Source organism: Festucalex cinctus, chromosome 2 (assembly GCF_051991245.1).
Source record: "Festucalex cinctus isolate MCC-2025b chromosome 2, RoL_Fcin_1.0, whole genome shotgun sequence".
NCBI classification, from domain to species: domain Eukaryota; kingdom Metazoa; phylum Chordata; class Actinopteri; order Syngnathiformes; family Syngnathidae; genus Festucalex; species Festucalex cinctus.
Window position 1 is genome coordinate 38,956,490 of NC_135412.1, and position 14,493 is coordinate 38,970,982.

A 14,493-nucleotide genomic window follows, 5' to 3' on the forward strand; every position below is an offset into this window, starting at 1 on the left:
GCTTCACGTTTTACATTTTATTTTACAGTTTTTTTCTGTTTTAAAATATTTAATTTACAAAAATAAACAGATTTTACATGTCAAATGTAAAATAACATGAAATCACCAAGTGTAAAAATACACAATATTTCTGTTTTATTAATACAAAAAAAAAAAATCCTTTAATATTTAATATTAATTGTTAAAGGGATACTTCACTTATTTAGCCCATTATAGCAATAAAAAGTTAATATTTTGTCTATAATTAATTTGATACTTTCATTATTTTCCACGTACAATTAGTACCTTTAAAAACACTTGCTGTTGACTGAAAATGACATCATAAGGGCTCAGGTAACCAATCACAGCTCACCTATTTTCTAGGTTTGGTCATGTGACATTCACAAGCTGAGCTGTGATTGGTTACCTGAGCCCTTGTGATGTCATTTTCAGGCGACAGCAATTTGCAAAATGTTTTAAAGGTACGAATTGTACATGAAAAATAATGAAAATATCAAATTTCTTATAGGCAAAATATTAACATTTGACTGCCAAAAATGGCTACATAAGTAAAGTATCCCTTTAAAATATGTTCACAAATGTATCGTAATTTCACACATAATTGTCTGTTATTTAATGGAATACAATGTAAAATTCTACTTTAAAACCCTAAAAAAAGAAAAAAAGAACATTTATATTTACTGAGAAATTAACAGTAAAAATTCATAATTATCCCATAATTTCTTTGTGAAATAATTTTTAACAGTGATATTTTAAATGCCCATATTGCATTTTATATTCATGTTAACAAGACAAGGCATGTGCAAACTAGTCATGTCTTTTGCTTTCAAATTAGTAATTATAAACGGTTAAATTCGTAAAGTGTGGAATTAACGAATACTCAACAAACTGCACTTTAAAATGGTCAATTTTTGGACACAAATAAGAGCTATTATATGGAGTGAGATGTAATGTTTATTACAATCTTTCTTTTCCCATCAATCAAATTAATAAATACTAAATCAGTTCAAGCTGAACAGATTCCAAAAGACTTTGATAAGAGACAAGAAACAGGGTGACATACTCTTTAAAATACTACAACAAATAGCTTTCATTATTGACAAAATACAGACAATGAAATTACATTGTTTATAATTCACACTTTTTTGCTGTTATTTTTTTTCTTCTTCTTCTTAAAGGATCGAACCATTGCACTTTTACAGTCAATTGTTTGGGCAAACCTCTGACAACACCTGAAAGCGAACAAACGTAGATTCAATTTATAACCGTCATATCTCACAAACTAATTGCTCACATAACCCTGCGCGGAGGTCACGTAACATGGCCGACCCGCAGGGGGAAGCGGAGTCAAACGATATTGTGTACGCTGACTTTTAACTGCCCTTATCTCAACATAAATAATGCGGCTATAAAAGTCAATCATCTACATGCTGGCGATGTGTTGTGTTCAGCAGCCATAAAAAAAAATTTAAAAAAAGTTTTTCTGTCCATTTTATTTCTGCAGCGACAGTAACATGTCCTCATTGTGTCCGTTAAAAAACACAACTTAAAAAAACGTTATGAAATTAAAACTCATGTCGGTTTTTCTCTTTTTACACATCTTATGATTGTCTCTGCATTGGTGCATTTTGCTTGCTCCATAATAGGTAGTTTGTGTTTGTGAAGTCCAGGTACCCTGCGCATCCTGCATCTCAGAGGTTGGTTGACTCTCATTTCTGTCTGTAAGTGGCAAGGCCGGTGGTGCTCTCGGCCGCCCTCACTTGCGTGTGTACGTGTGTGTGTGTGTGTGTGTGTATGTGTGTGTGCGTGTGCACTAAAAGTCCCGGCCAGTAAGACATTGAGACTGGGCGACTGTTTTAGGGCTCATGCTTGAGATAGAGCACACCAGGAGTTCTGTGGAGCCATTGATGTTGGAGTAAAGGTATAATCCTCATATTTAATGTCCATATGTGCTGATGACACTGTCGTGTTCAACTGGGTAGCCGTCTGCAGGGGAAAAGAAATAAACAATTAGGATTATTACAAACCCTAGCTTGGTTTGTTTACATTTTTTGAAACTCCAACTAAGGCTCCACTTAGGCTGAAGATATGGCTGTGTCAAACTATAGCATACTTTTGTGCAGTATATTAATACATTTCTCTTAGTCAAGTGAAAAGATAGTGGAAGTGGGCTACTTTGTAATTCAGGCAGGGTTACTTTAGGAAGAGATGGGACAGCTTTCTGGGCCAGAGGGAAAGTTTTCCACTGTAATCCAAAAGGCAATTTTGGACAAACCCATTGTATGTATAGGGGTGTTGATTTACCTATCTGGATTCTAGTAGTAGTAGTCGTAGTAGGACACAGTGAGATAGGACAAAGTGAGTTATAAGATGACTCAGTTATGTTACATAAAAAAAATAATAATAATAATAATAATTTAAAAAACAAAAAACAAAAAACAAACAAACAAACAAACAAACAAACAAAAAAACTTGTGCCTTTGTAATTTTGTGGAAGTACTAAGCAAAAACATGCTTCCATGACGATTAGTATTATTTTAAAGCTTTTGAGGGACATATTCCTAGTGCTTTAATTTAAAGGGACATTAAATTGGGAAATTGACTTTTTAATTGGTTGTATAGAAAAAGTTGCATTTTTATCGTGCTTTCCCTTCCATAAAGTGTTAAATAAAACAACGAGTAAATCATAGGCATTGGTTTTCGGCCTCTCTCTGAAAATGTGTCTGTGAAGCAGTTTAAACAATCCCAAGAACAAGAAAAAAAGCGATTACCTGAGAGGCTGATGTGACCGTTTGCCCGGCGTACGGTGAAGAGGTCATGCTGGGTTCACTCTTAATGGTCGAGGCGTGCTCGGACACCGAGAGTGACGACGGCGAGCTGCCGTCAGTGTTGATGCGCGCTCCTAAAGAATAACGTGTTTGTCACACGGGACTTCAGTTCTACTGTCTATTGTGATAGGCAACAATACAATGAAATTCTCCATTCTTATTTACTGTCTATAATTGTTATCTGATTAAGTAGTAGTACAATTTGGGATTGTAACATAACCGCATATTGAATATAAAGAGTTTCTTGATCATTTTATCATATATACCTGTGTACTTGTACGTGTATATATCAGTGTACAGTACATCGCAAATATTTCTGTGGAATAATTATTAGGCTATATTTATTTCATTATTGCATACCAAAATGTAACATCTTAATTTTTCTGATTAAATTCAAATATACATTAATTGCTCCTAAATTCAGCTGTTTTTACTTTGTTGGTTTTTATAATATCACACCTATGATAGTCAATTTTCTCTCGTAAAGCAGCTACAGTAAACAGGGAGTCCTCGAGTTAAGGCGCACTCGACCTAAGGCATTTTGACTTTACAACGGTTACGCCCGGTCCGCCATTTTGGCTCCTCGTCCGCCATATAGCCCACAGTGTTTTCCCCTCATCCGCTATTTAGCCCTTAGCTAGCGCACTTGTGGGAGTATCTTTGGCTTTTTTGCCCTCTTTTTTTTGCACATCATGGCCCCAAAGAAGAAAGCTACGTCTTCTATCAATGTTGGTCCAGCCAAACAAAAAGCAATAACCATGGAAACGAAGCGAAACATAATAAAAAGTCGGTCATACAGTATTTTTTTTAATTTTTTTTTATGCATTATAGATTTCTTTATGCAAATTATTTTGATGTATTGACTTTAATGGAGAAATTCAACTTAAGTCGAAATTGTGGTTACATTGCTAGCGTAGGAACGGAACTCCGATGTAACTCGAGGACTCCCTGTACAGTGTTCCCTCATTTTCCGCTGGGGTTCAATTCCAAAAATATCCCCAATAAATGAAATCTGCAAAGTAGTTAGCTTTATGCTTTACATTTATTATAAATGTTTTAAGGCTCTAAAATCCCTGAGTGTATACACTTTTGTCATTTTTTCTCTTGTTTAAGTCAAGTCAAATCATCATTCTCAATGTTCAAACATTCATACATTTAAAAAAAAAACAGGCACATACTGTAAAAAATGCATGCAAAATTGCACTAAAAAAAATCCGCAATACAGTGAGGCTGCGAAAAGTGAACTGCGTAATAGCGAGGGAACACTTCAGTACAAGGCAAAGCACTTGCATGATGTTAATGCTTGTTTTTTTGTTTTTTTTTAATCCCACCTGCAGGTAATTTGTTCTTGGGCATCTTGGGTTTGCGCTTCCTTGTCTGTATACTCTCTTTCTTCATGGCCAGAGGTCTGGGCACCTGTAGGGAGGAGAGAAGCAGTCATTAGTTGACTCACTGTTACAACAGAGGCCACAGTGTCATGACAACCCCCACAAGCTCCACTCCTACACTGCAGCTCTGATAACCATGACCACAGTGCCCTTGGAGAGGCATTATGCTGTCCAAATATCAGCCCCTCCACACTGTAAAACAATCTTCACGCCAAACGGTACAGTTTAGTTCAGGTCACAACAGTACGGTTTGGAACTGTAAACCCTAATCTGGCTTGCAGTGAGTCACTAAGTAGTGTGACATCACTGTATAAACCCACCAATAAATTCTTAGATGAATGTGACGCACTGCTATGTACTGGCATCAAACACAAATGGCTTTGAATCCTCTCTTGTTTGGAATGAAAAATGATGTGTTTGAATTGAAATAAGAAGAGGTCCAATTATCTTTGATTCAACTTCTAAGGATACGTTTTGTGGGATTCCATTTCGTTTGTACTATACAATTAACTGTAATTATACTAATAGCCATCCATCCATCCATTGTCAATACAACTTGTCCTCATTCAGGTCACAGCAAAGCTGGAGACTATCCCAGCTGACTTTGAAGAAAGGTCGGTCTGTGGCCAATCACCGGGCACATACTGTATTGATAAACAACTATTCACACATTTACGCTACAGGGCAGTTAAAGCCTTCAATTAGGTTTACTGTACATGCATGTTATAGAATGTGGAAAGAAGCTGGAGAAGAGATATGTGAGAACATGCAAATTCCACATCAGAGAGATCCTCAAATGAGATTCAAACCCAGTACCTCTTGACTGGAAAGCGGTGCTAAGCTATCGTAATTATACAATTAAAAACAATGTTTTGCATTCTGCCTTGCCACTTTTTTGTAGACTTCAAACATTTCGATAGCGGGGATAGGCAGATGGGTGGATGATCAATCTGGACACATCACTTTGAACCACAAAGCAAAAACTGAAATTTCAAGTTAAATATAATTTCTTAAATTGAAACTAAACTTGCTTATTTTGCTTTGACAAGTTATTTTTACTTAAAATACAATTGTCAGACAATCATTCTGCTTATTTTAAGATACTAATTACTTAATTATCTGATTTGATGAAGCAGTCTTGGCATTGAGTGTTAACAGCCAGTTTTAAGTACTGTTAGGCTTAAAACAAACATTTTCCACCTTTTAATATGACTATCCAACAACAAAGGCCCTGAACTGTGGTTTCATAAGTTCAATTTTCTTATTTTAAGAGTTTACATAATCTAGTAATAAGACAAATGGAAAAAAATACAAGTGTGAAAACAGACAAAAGTGCAATATCTCTCATTATAATAAGCATTTTTTCCTTGTAATAATTATCAGTTTGTACTTCGTTTCGTTATATTTACTGAGCTCATGTTTCCTCTTTCCAATAAATGCACTACCAGCTCAGTGGTCTCTGGGTAGAATATCTGCCCTCAGACTGCGAGGTTGGGGGCTCAATCCCTGGCTGGGTCATACCAAAGACAATCCAAACCGAACCTTTTACCTCGCTGATTGACACTTAGGCTAAGTTGGCCAACCCTAAATGAATACATACATATTTAAAGAAAAGTACTATATTTTACAGCTTGGGAAAAAAAAAAAAAAAACAATATTACGTTTTGTTTTGTCTAAAAATAAAATTTTCAAAACCGCTGTGGTTGATATGGGGCTAGTAGTGTTTTCTTATTATTCAAAGTCTTACAGGTAAATTTAAGTAAAATGTTCTTATTCTGTTGGTAGATAATTTTGCTTATTTGAATAAATAATTTTCTTATTTTACTATTTTTTTTCTTAAATTTTATACTGTCCTTTTTTTGCAGTGCATTCACTGATCTGAAGCAAGAGTGCTAACCACTCACTCACCCTACAACTACCACGCCAAACTGTACCTGCTGTATGTTCCACAACAGAAAGGTGTCATAAAATGGCACGGTACTAGAGGTTTTGGCACTTTTTCTAAAATGCCTCCGAAATTGAAACATAATTTAAAGTAGGCTTGCTGGAGAAGCAGTTATGCAATGCTTATTGACATAAGAAGAAAGAGCAGAAAAACTGAACACCAAACTTTTATCCATATAGCTTTAAAAACTATGCCGAGGCCCGTGAGATGCAACGTACCCCGTGCAATTTCATGTAGAGCCCGCAGGCGTTACACACTGGCTCTCCCTCAGCGTTACGTCTCCACAGCGTCGTGGTGCTAGTGTGACAGTTGGTGCAGCACAGGCCAGCTCGGCGAGATGTGGTCTGCTGTAGGTGAAGACAAAAATAAAGCACTTTAAGCAAACTTTACATTTTTTGCTTTGGCTCAGACCCAAGACGGCGCTCCCCCTGGACTCCATTTTAAGTCAAACTGTTCCTTTGAAAAAGAATCACAGGATGTCAGTACGGGACCCGAAACATACGACAGTGATGAATTATTGCTGTGTGGCGAAAATAACTAATGAGTCATTAGTTGGACAGCCTTTTAACAGCAACATAAATAAAGATTATTTTTCATACAAAAGCCATCTCCTAGTTTTGTAAAGCACAAGCAACAGCGCTGAGAATCTCACAAACACTTTGTCTAAGAGCAAGGTCACTATGGGACAAATAGGTTGTGAGGAAAGGTGGGGGAGTGTTTTTTGTTTTTTTGTTTTTTTCTTCTTCTGGCAAGACCAACCACAGCTGCTCTACAAAAGGTAGCAAGCTTGTGGGAAATGACCAGCCGTGAAGCCTTGCCTTGACACCCCACTCACCACTTGCAAATCCTCCCCCCAATCTGTTAAAGAACTACAACTGATTTTTGGAAAGTGTAACTTTACATTAAATGTTGTCTCAACTGAAAAAAATTGAGCAAGAGGGTGTAACTGAAGGGGGACAAAAAGCCCGGCTTTCTGAATGTGACCTCTCTGCCCCTTTCCATACTTTTACAGCCAGTAAAACAATTCTTTTGAACTAATAATACATTCTTTTTTTTTTTTAGCCGCCCGTAAAATCGTCAACATTCAACGCGCAGACGATCAATCACATAGATAGCAAATGAGACAGACGTACACGTATATGCTGAAAAAATGTTGCACAAACCAGCCTGCTAGAGGCAAAAAAATAATAATAATAAAAATCCACAGATCATTCCAAAACAAGCAACGTCAGTTAATGAAAACTATCACACATTGATAGCCAATTTATGACCAAATAAGATGTGATGTAAACATGAAGGGATAAAGTGGAGTGGATCAGTAATTATTGTCTTTATCAAGTGTAATCTTTGAGGCTGCAATGACTCACTTTTTTTTTGGGGGGGGGGGGGGGGGGGCGGGGGGGGCGCTTTGGGAAAACAATCGTGTGAATCAGAGCCTTGATGCTAAAACTGTATGCTAGCTTGTTTCAATGATGTTGCCATGCAGGGGTCCCCACTGTGGTGCCCCGTTGGAACGAATTAGACCCCAAGGTCCACTAGAGTATAGCCGATGGGATATTGTGATTTTCTAGGAATGTTATAGAAATTATTTAAAATAGAAACACCAACATAGATCTATGAAAATATAGTGTTGCATATGATACTCATCGGTTTTCCAATTATTGTGAGATATCATTATCAGTGTCCTCAAACATGAATTATTAAAAAAAAAAAAAAAAATGAGAAAACTTATTTCAGAAGTGTGGCTCAAACTGCATTGCCTTAATGCAATGCAATGATCAGTAGTAGGAATCATAAAGTTTGTGGCTGATTGCAATATATGAAATCCACATTTTGAAATTTGGAGTAGATATTTAAGGAAGTATGTCTGATTTAATGGTCTTTTTTTTTTTTTTTTAGTTTAAACTGTAATTTAACAGGTTAATCATTTTTGGTGTTTAAAACTGAGCACATTGATAATAAAGTTCAGAATGAATTGGACTGAATAATAATTTGCAGTTTTATTTTTCTGTGTTCACATACAATTATTCTGGTGATGAAAAAAACATGTTAAGGAATAATTGGCCTTACTCTCACGTGTTGGATTTTGGCGGACCTGGCATTGACTGTGGTAGGCTTTGATTCAAAACTTGAGAAGTTGGCTGAAACTTTACCAATTGAAATCAGAAGATTTATAATTTCCATAATGAAATTTAAGAAATGTCTCAATTAGGTTTTCTTTTTTTGTGCCCATTTAGCTTGCCAGCAAGAATATTTCACACACATTGAGTTGTTCAGTGTTGTTATTAACTGCCAATTGGTAATGGCATTTCATTATCTGACTACTTACTTGTGTTTTACCTTCTGCGATTACTCCGAGTCTTTACCTATTTGCCCCACCCACTTCTGAAATGATGGCTAAACTCCTGAAAATGTGCCATGAACAATAAATGGTGCCATAAAAAGTTACATTTGCTAAGAAAACACAACTGACATCATTACTTTGATTTACAGTATATATACATATTATGATTGTGTTTAAAACTTAAGAAACTATTTAACTTAGAATGCTGAAACATTCACACAATAATATTATATAGAGGTCAAATTTAATTTAACAGTAATTCAGCGTGTACAGTATTGAATACTAATGTTATTTGGTATTATGCCTCTGTGATTGAACTTTTTTTGGCTAGCATTACAACATATTTTAATAAGTACATTTCATAATTTGCTAGTGTTCCATCATGTGTCCAAATAAGTCAAATGTCTGTGCATTTGCAGACATTGTTGACAATAAACCTCCTTTTGTGTTGAAACTTTGTCTTACCAGTCGTTTCTGCGGTTTGATGAGCGGCCTGTTGATGCCGTTCATCTTGTGGTAGAGGCCACAGGCGTTGCACAGGTAATGTCCGGTGCCGTCTCTGCGCCACAGTGGTGTGGAGATGGAGCCACAGTTGACGCATTCCCGGCCCTCCATGGCCATGTCATCCACCAGATCTGAGCACACAAGTTGATCATTTTTAATGAAACACAGTCTGAATAGCGCAGGGTAAATGTAAACTTCACCACTGGAAGCCATCATGAACAAGATGACTCTCAGAAACATCAACATGTCTCATTCCACAAGATGCCCCCCCGTTTCTTAATAGTGTTGCTTTTGTGACGCATTTCCCAAGTGAACCATCTGATTTAAGTTGCTATAGAAATAAGCATTTCACATTGCTGGGGTTGGGCTGAAGTTTTTTTTTTAAAACTGTTATGTTTAGAAATTATACATCAATCTAAATTAAAAATGGCTAGCCCTTTTTAATGATGCAATGTTAATGGCTCAAAGATGTTTATTTTTCTTGAAAAGTGTTGGTTTTGGAGTTTTTCACCCAAGAGTTTTTTCACCTAATGCCAGCGAATTTCTTGTTCAGTTTTAAGACCAAATGTTTGGGCTCTAAAAATTCTGCCTCACAACAAGCAGCCATATGTTCGTTTCATGTGAAAGTTCAACTGTAAGACGCATCTTACAAACTATATGGGACTTTAACTAGGGCTGTCAAAATAAAGTGTTAACCATGGAGATTAATTTAAATTCATTAAAGCATGTTTTAAAAATTAACTCGGTTAATTCAGTGTGCAGTCAAACTTGGAGGAATCACTGGCGGGAAGATGAATCAACATGGACTATACGTTCTGATTTACTTTCTTGATGTTTGTTGTTGGGGAACTCTAAAGTAATTTGCACACTGCAGAGCAAAATTGAAATAGCATATTATTTGTACGCCTTTGACGTATCATCTCAGAACAAAAATCCCTCGACAGGGCCTCACAAACCAATGCAGAACTAAACCTGTAAGAAGGGAAGCTTTAAGAATGTTTCTATGACAAGAATATAAGATGTGTGAAAAGCGGAAGTCTGTTTCGATCGTTTTGTTCAACAGTTGCTTATTTTACAGAACAACTGTATTCAAGGACCAAAGAAAGCTATTAGAACATTCTTTGAATCTAAATGTGTTTTCTATTTGATGAATTTACATCAATTCCAAGATTTTACTCAAGCAAATAGCCTGTTACAAGCTTAGTAGAAAATTGTTTTTAAAAAATGTGATTAATTACATAATGTTGTGCAATTAATTCGTTAAAACTTTTAATCGCTTGACAGCACTAATGAAACACATTGTAGTGGTGAGGGTCTGTTTTAGGGCCGTTATGTGTTGAATAGCTGTGGAAGAATTTAAAATAACACCACTCTCATTCGCTAGCTGAGCCATGTGATGGCGAGACATCAAAAGCTGCATTTGGAAGACAGACTAATGCAAGGAATGAGGGGGGTGGGGGTGTTTTCAGTCACAAAAAAATCCAGGGTCCCCTTCTATCCATCACAGTCGTGACACACGACAGACTCCTGGCATGAATTGGCCAAAATGTCCAATTACTCATCGAATCACGTGATGTCATGCACGGCCGGGCAGGTTTGAAAATCCAACTTCCTGGAATAACCCTAATTGCAAAAATGACATGGTTTTGTATGTGAAAATGTTACACAGTATAATGAATGTTGAGACAATCTTTTCCATTGCTGTTATTTCCAATATTATCACATAATTTAAAAGTATAATTATGTTTGAATTGACCTTCATACTGGAACTTGATGATTTTTAAGCTATACCTCCAGACTGGAGGATAGTTGTTCGGGGCCATACTAATTATTTTTTTACTTATTAAATTTATGTTTGTGTATACAAATTCATATTTTGTTTAATTTGAATATATGGCATTATTATTTTTAGTTGTTGCATATCAGTTTTGAGTGCTTTTCAATAAATAATACAATAAGTGTCTGGTGGAAATAAGTTTCAGCAGTTTTATATGAATGTCCGAATGTCACTATAGTTCAAAGACACGAACATCAATGGAGACTTTAGTGTAGTTATTTTAATGTTAAATTTGATGCGCAGGAACATTTTGAGTGTTCTTGATGACAGTCTTTGTGATGGTGGAGGTGATAACTGCTGCTGATGGCTCGGGACAATGGGCTCTTGTGTCAGTGTGTATTGAGCCCTAAAATCAAAACACTGCACTGTTGCTCAGGGATTAACATTTTAATTGATTGTTTTTACTTGGCCTTTTTCTAGAAGAATGTGTGTTGTCTCAGTCCAAATCGGGGGATATATAAAAGACTTTGATTGATTCAATGATTCCACTCACCGTGAGGCCACCATATCCTTATAAATAGCAGCAATATGATCAGATTTTCAGATTTTACTTACTATACGTAAAATTAACATAGAATGCTATTGTTAAAAATAGTACCACAATACTAAAGGTAACAGTGGAAGGTCCACGAATAGATTTATCAAATATTGGCAAAATATTTGACACTCAATCGAAAACTTATGGCGTTGCAATACTAATAAAAAAAATATACATGCACGCAAATATTAATATTTTATTTAAATGCATTGTTTCATACATGTAGACAATATGTTTATTTATTGCCTTTATCAAGACATCAGGCTTTGATTTGATAATAATCTAATTATGTCATGATTATGATTATAATAATGATTATTATTATACGGAAAATATACTTCTGATATTTGAAACCTTATTCATCTTGAAATGGGCACGATATTATAGCCCTAATTGCAAATGCAAATATTTTTCTTCATGATTATATATATATATATATATATATATATATATATATATATATATATATATATATATATATATTAAATATTAATTAAAGCAACATCATCTTTTCAAGAGTGTAGATATCAAAATAATATAAATGAGGCATATAAGCTCTTCTCAGATTGCGGACAGTAAAATGAAGATTCGCTTCTGATGTTAATAATAATAATAATAATAATAATTCTATTATTATTATTATTATTATTATTATTATTATTATTATTATTATTATAGCAAAAGTTAATTCGATTTAAAAGTAATAATGTTAATGTTTTTTCGCCTTAAGTCATTCTAGAAAAATGACACTTCTCCTCGGGGTTGCCGTGCAATAATTTCGATTCCACGAAGGGGAGGCCTACCCAGACTGGAGCGCCTTGTCGACATGCTTCCTTGGCGGCCCTGCAGGCTCATCACTCCGCTTTCGAAAGGTCCCGGCGTCCAAGAGGAGGTCGCCATCTCCGGGCTCATGTAGGCGTACGGGCTGGTGTAAGAGCCCCCCACGGGGCGCACTAGGGCCCCGCCGAGCTGGTCCGCCCGGCCGCTGTTGCCGAGCATAAGCGGGCTCTGGTAGGCGGCGTCCCGGCCGGTGCTGGTGCTCAGCGGCGGGCTGTGCGAGTACGAGAAGCCGTGAGTGGGGTGGGGGCTGCTGGACGCGAACGACGAGCCGTCCGTGGTGCTCTGAGGCCAGCCGTGGTGGGAGTGATGGTGATGGTGGTGGGCCCCGAGGCCGTGGGACTGGTGAGGCTGCTCGCAGGTTTGCAGGTACGGGAGGGTGGGCAGCATGCCCGGGACCCTGGTGGTGGGGACGTAGACGGGCGAGTTGGGCGAGGGGTGCATATAATTCCCGGTGTCGTGCGTGTAAGGGGACTGGTTGGACGATAAGGTCAGGCTTTGATACATTGTCCTCTCCTCTTTCACGTCTTGCTATTAAAAAAATGTCTGAGGGCTGGTCTCAGTCCTTGCGGGAGACCTCGACCACGCTCCTTCGATCTCTCCCCAGGGTTCCTTGCGGCAAAACACCACAAAAACTGCAAAAAGACATTGCTCGGTCATTTCTGCAATGGTCCGCCATTGCGCTTCAAATTTAATCCATGCAAAGGAAACATAAACATGCATTTAATTGTTGCTGCAAAAATAACTTTTCGGCACCCAATTTTCCGCCTTGTTCCCCGATGCCCAACTTCAAATATAACAAAATATGGCTCAAATCACGATTTTTAAAAAGGATTTGATTCGTTGTGCCTTGACCAATTTAAGTTTAAATAAAATGGGCAAAAATAAAACTAAAGTTGTGTTAAAATAAATAATCCTTTTCATGTCAGCCATATTTCACCTCCATTTTATATCTTGATTTAACTACGCATGCTAATTGAACCTTACCCCAGAGGCATTGAACTCATCACAAAAATCTAAATCACTCATACACGCACGCGCACAAACAACACGTAACGTTGACGATAACGCGCGGAAGGATACACGAGGAACATTATTTGGTTCCAAGGGCTCTCCGCAGTGTATTATCTTACCAGATAAGGTCAACCATGTGATAAAAAAGGAAACAAATCAGTCCAGTGCTGGAGGGCTCCAAATGTCACCCAAAGGAGAGCTGCACCCTGCAGGCAAACTTTGTGGAAGGAAGGAGAATGACTCAAAAAGCATTCAGGCGCGCTTCAACGAATTAGTCCTTTCAAGTAAGTCCAGCTTTAAGAAATGTTCTTCCTTCTTGTGCCCTCGTGCCCCCCGTCCCGTGGAGATAGGGACCGTTGCTGATAATTGCTGATAGGCGTGTGTGTCGAGGCGCTCTCCCACTGGAAATTTTGTACACGCTCGAGGAACACGTGACCTCGCTCGGAGGTAGGCCCAATGAAAGGGTGGTGGAGGAGGACCATTACTGCCCCCCACCCCCAGAGAAAGGCCTCTGACTGGGAGTTTACACCTGTAGATTACATTTTTTTTTCTCGAAAGGAAGACAATTCCAACTTCAGATTTAAACTACAGAGTGGAACAGAATTAATTCATTTATTTTACTTTTAGCAAATGTCCTTTAAAGGCTTGATCGATTGCAAAATGATAAGGATTACTTAATAATTAAATTCACGTGGATTTATTTATTGAGTGGGCTTAATTTATTTCGTATCCGTATTGACATTTAACACGCAATACAATAATGACTTAATCACGTGTGCAGGATTACTACTTTTGATATTTTATTTCCTAGCACAGATGTATTTATAGTCAAACTGTCATTAGCAAACGCATCACTTCAAGACGAAAAGGGGTCAAAAAAATAAATGTAGCGTTAATGTCCAGATAGAGTTGACAATATACACGCTATAAAAATAAAAATAAATAGTGACATTTTTCAAGCCCTCATAAAACGGCGAAGCACTGGGCCTCGTAAATTATTAGGAGGGCTTGAGGTCTCCGTGTGTGTGGAGGATAAAGGCCTTGTGAGAGTGCGTGCGTGCGTGCACAAGCATGTGTGAGTTAGGAGTTTAAAAGGCACCGGGAATGATTTTTCCACTCAAATATGGGTGAAATTGTACCGGATAAAACTATGTTCGACTCCACGATTGACACAGTATAAAATAAATAAGCTGTTTCGAATGTGAAATGATTTTAAAACATAGACATTAATTGACATTTAGGAACAACTACATCACAG

General features: G+C 37.2%; 1 protein-coding gene across 2 annotated transcripts; it reads right to left on the reverse strand.

Annotated features, from left to right (window-relative positions):
* Nucleotides 1–1,474: 1,474 nt before the first annotated feature.
* On the reverse strand, nt 1,475–13,673 carry gata5 (GATA binding protein 5). 2 transcript variants are annotated; one of them, XM_077515022.1, is made up of 7 exons: nt 13,355–13,671; nt 12,188–12,856; nt 8,971–9,140; nt 6,380–6,508; nt 4,160–4,244; nt 2,772–2,902; nt 1,475–1,986 (listed from the first exon to the last, which is right to left on the reverse strand). In XM_077515022.1, the coding sequence occupies exons 2-7, from the start codon at nt 12,726–12,728 to the stop codon at nt 1,864–1,866; spliced, it is 1,179 nt and encodes a 392-aa protein (XP_077371148.1). In that variant the 5' UTR covers nt 12,729–12,856; nt 13,355–13,671; the 3' UTR covers nt 1,475–1,863. The 2 variants fall into 2 exon arrangements, with proteins under 2 accessions (XP_077371148.1, XP_077371149.1); XM_077515023.1 differs by lacking the exon at nt 2,772–2,902 and having other exon boundaries at nt 13,355–13,673.
* Between the last annotated feature and the right edge of the window lie 820 nt (nt 13,674–14,493).

What these genes read in the sequence shown, in the direction of transcription:
- gata5 (XM_077515022.1), bottom strand. Translation starts at nt 12,728, where the DNA reads ATGTATCAAAGCCTGACCTTATCGTCCAACCAGTCCCCTTACACGCAC. An exon ending in TCAAACCGCAGAAACGACTG is followed by an intron (nt 6,509 to 8,970) that starts GTAAGACAAAGT and finishes CTTCACCTACAG; the next exon opens with CAGACCACATCTCGCCGAGC. An exon ending in CGGTCACATCAGCCTCTCAG is followed by an intron (nt 1,987 to 2,771) that starts GTAATCGCTTTT and finishes TTTCCCCTGCAG; the next exon opens with ACGGCTACCCAGTTGAACAC.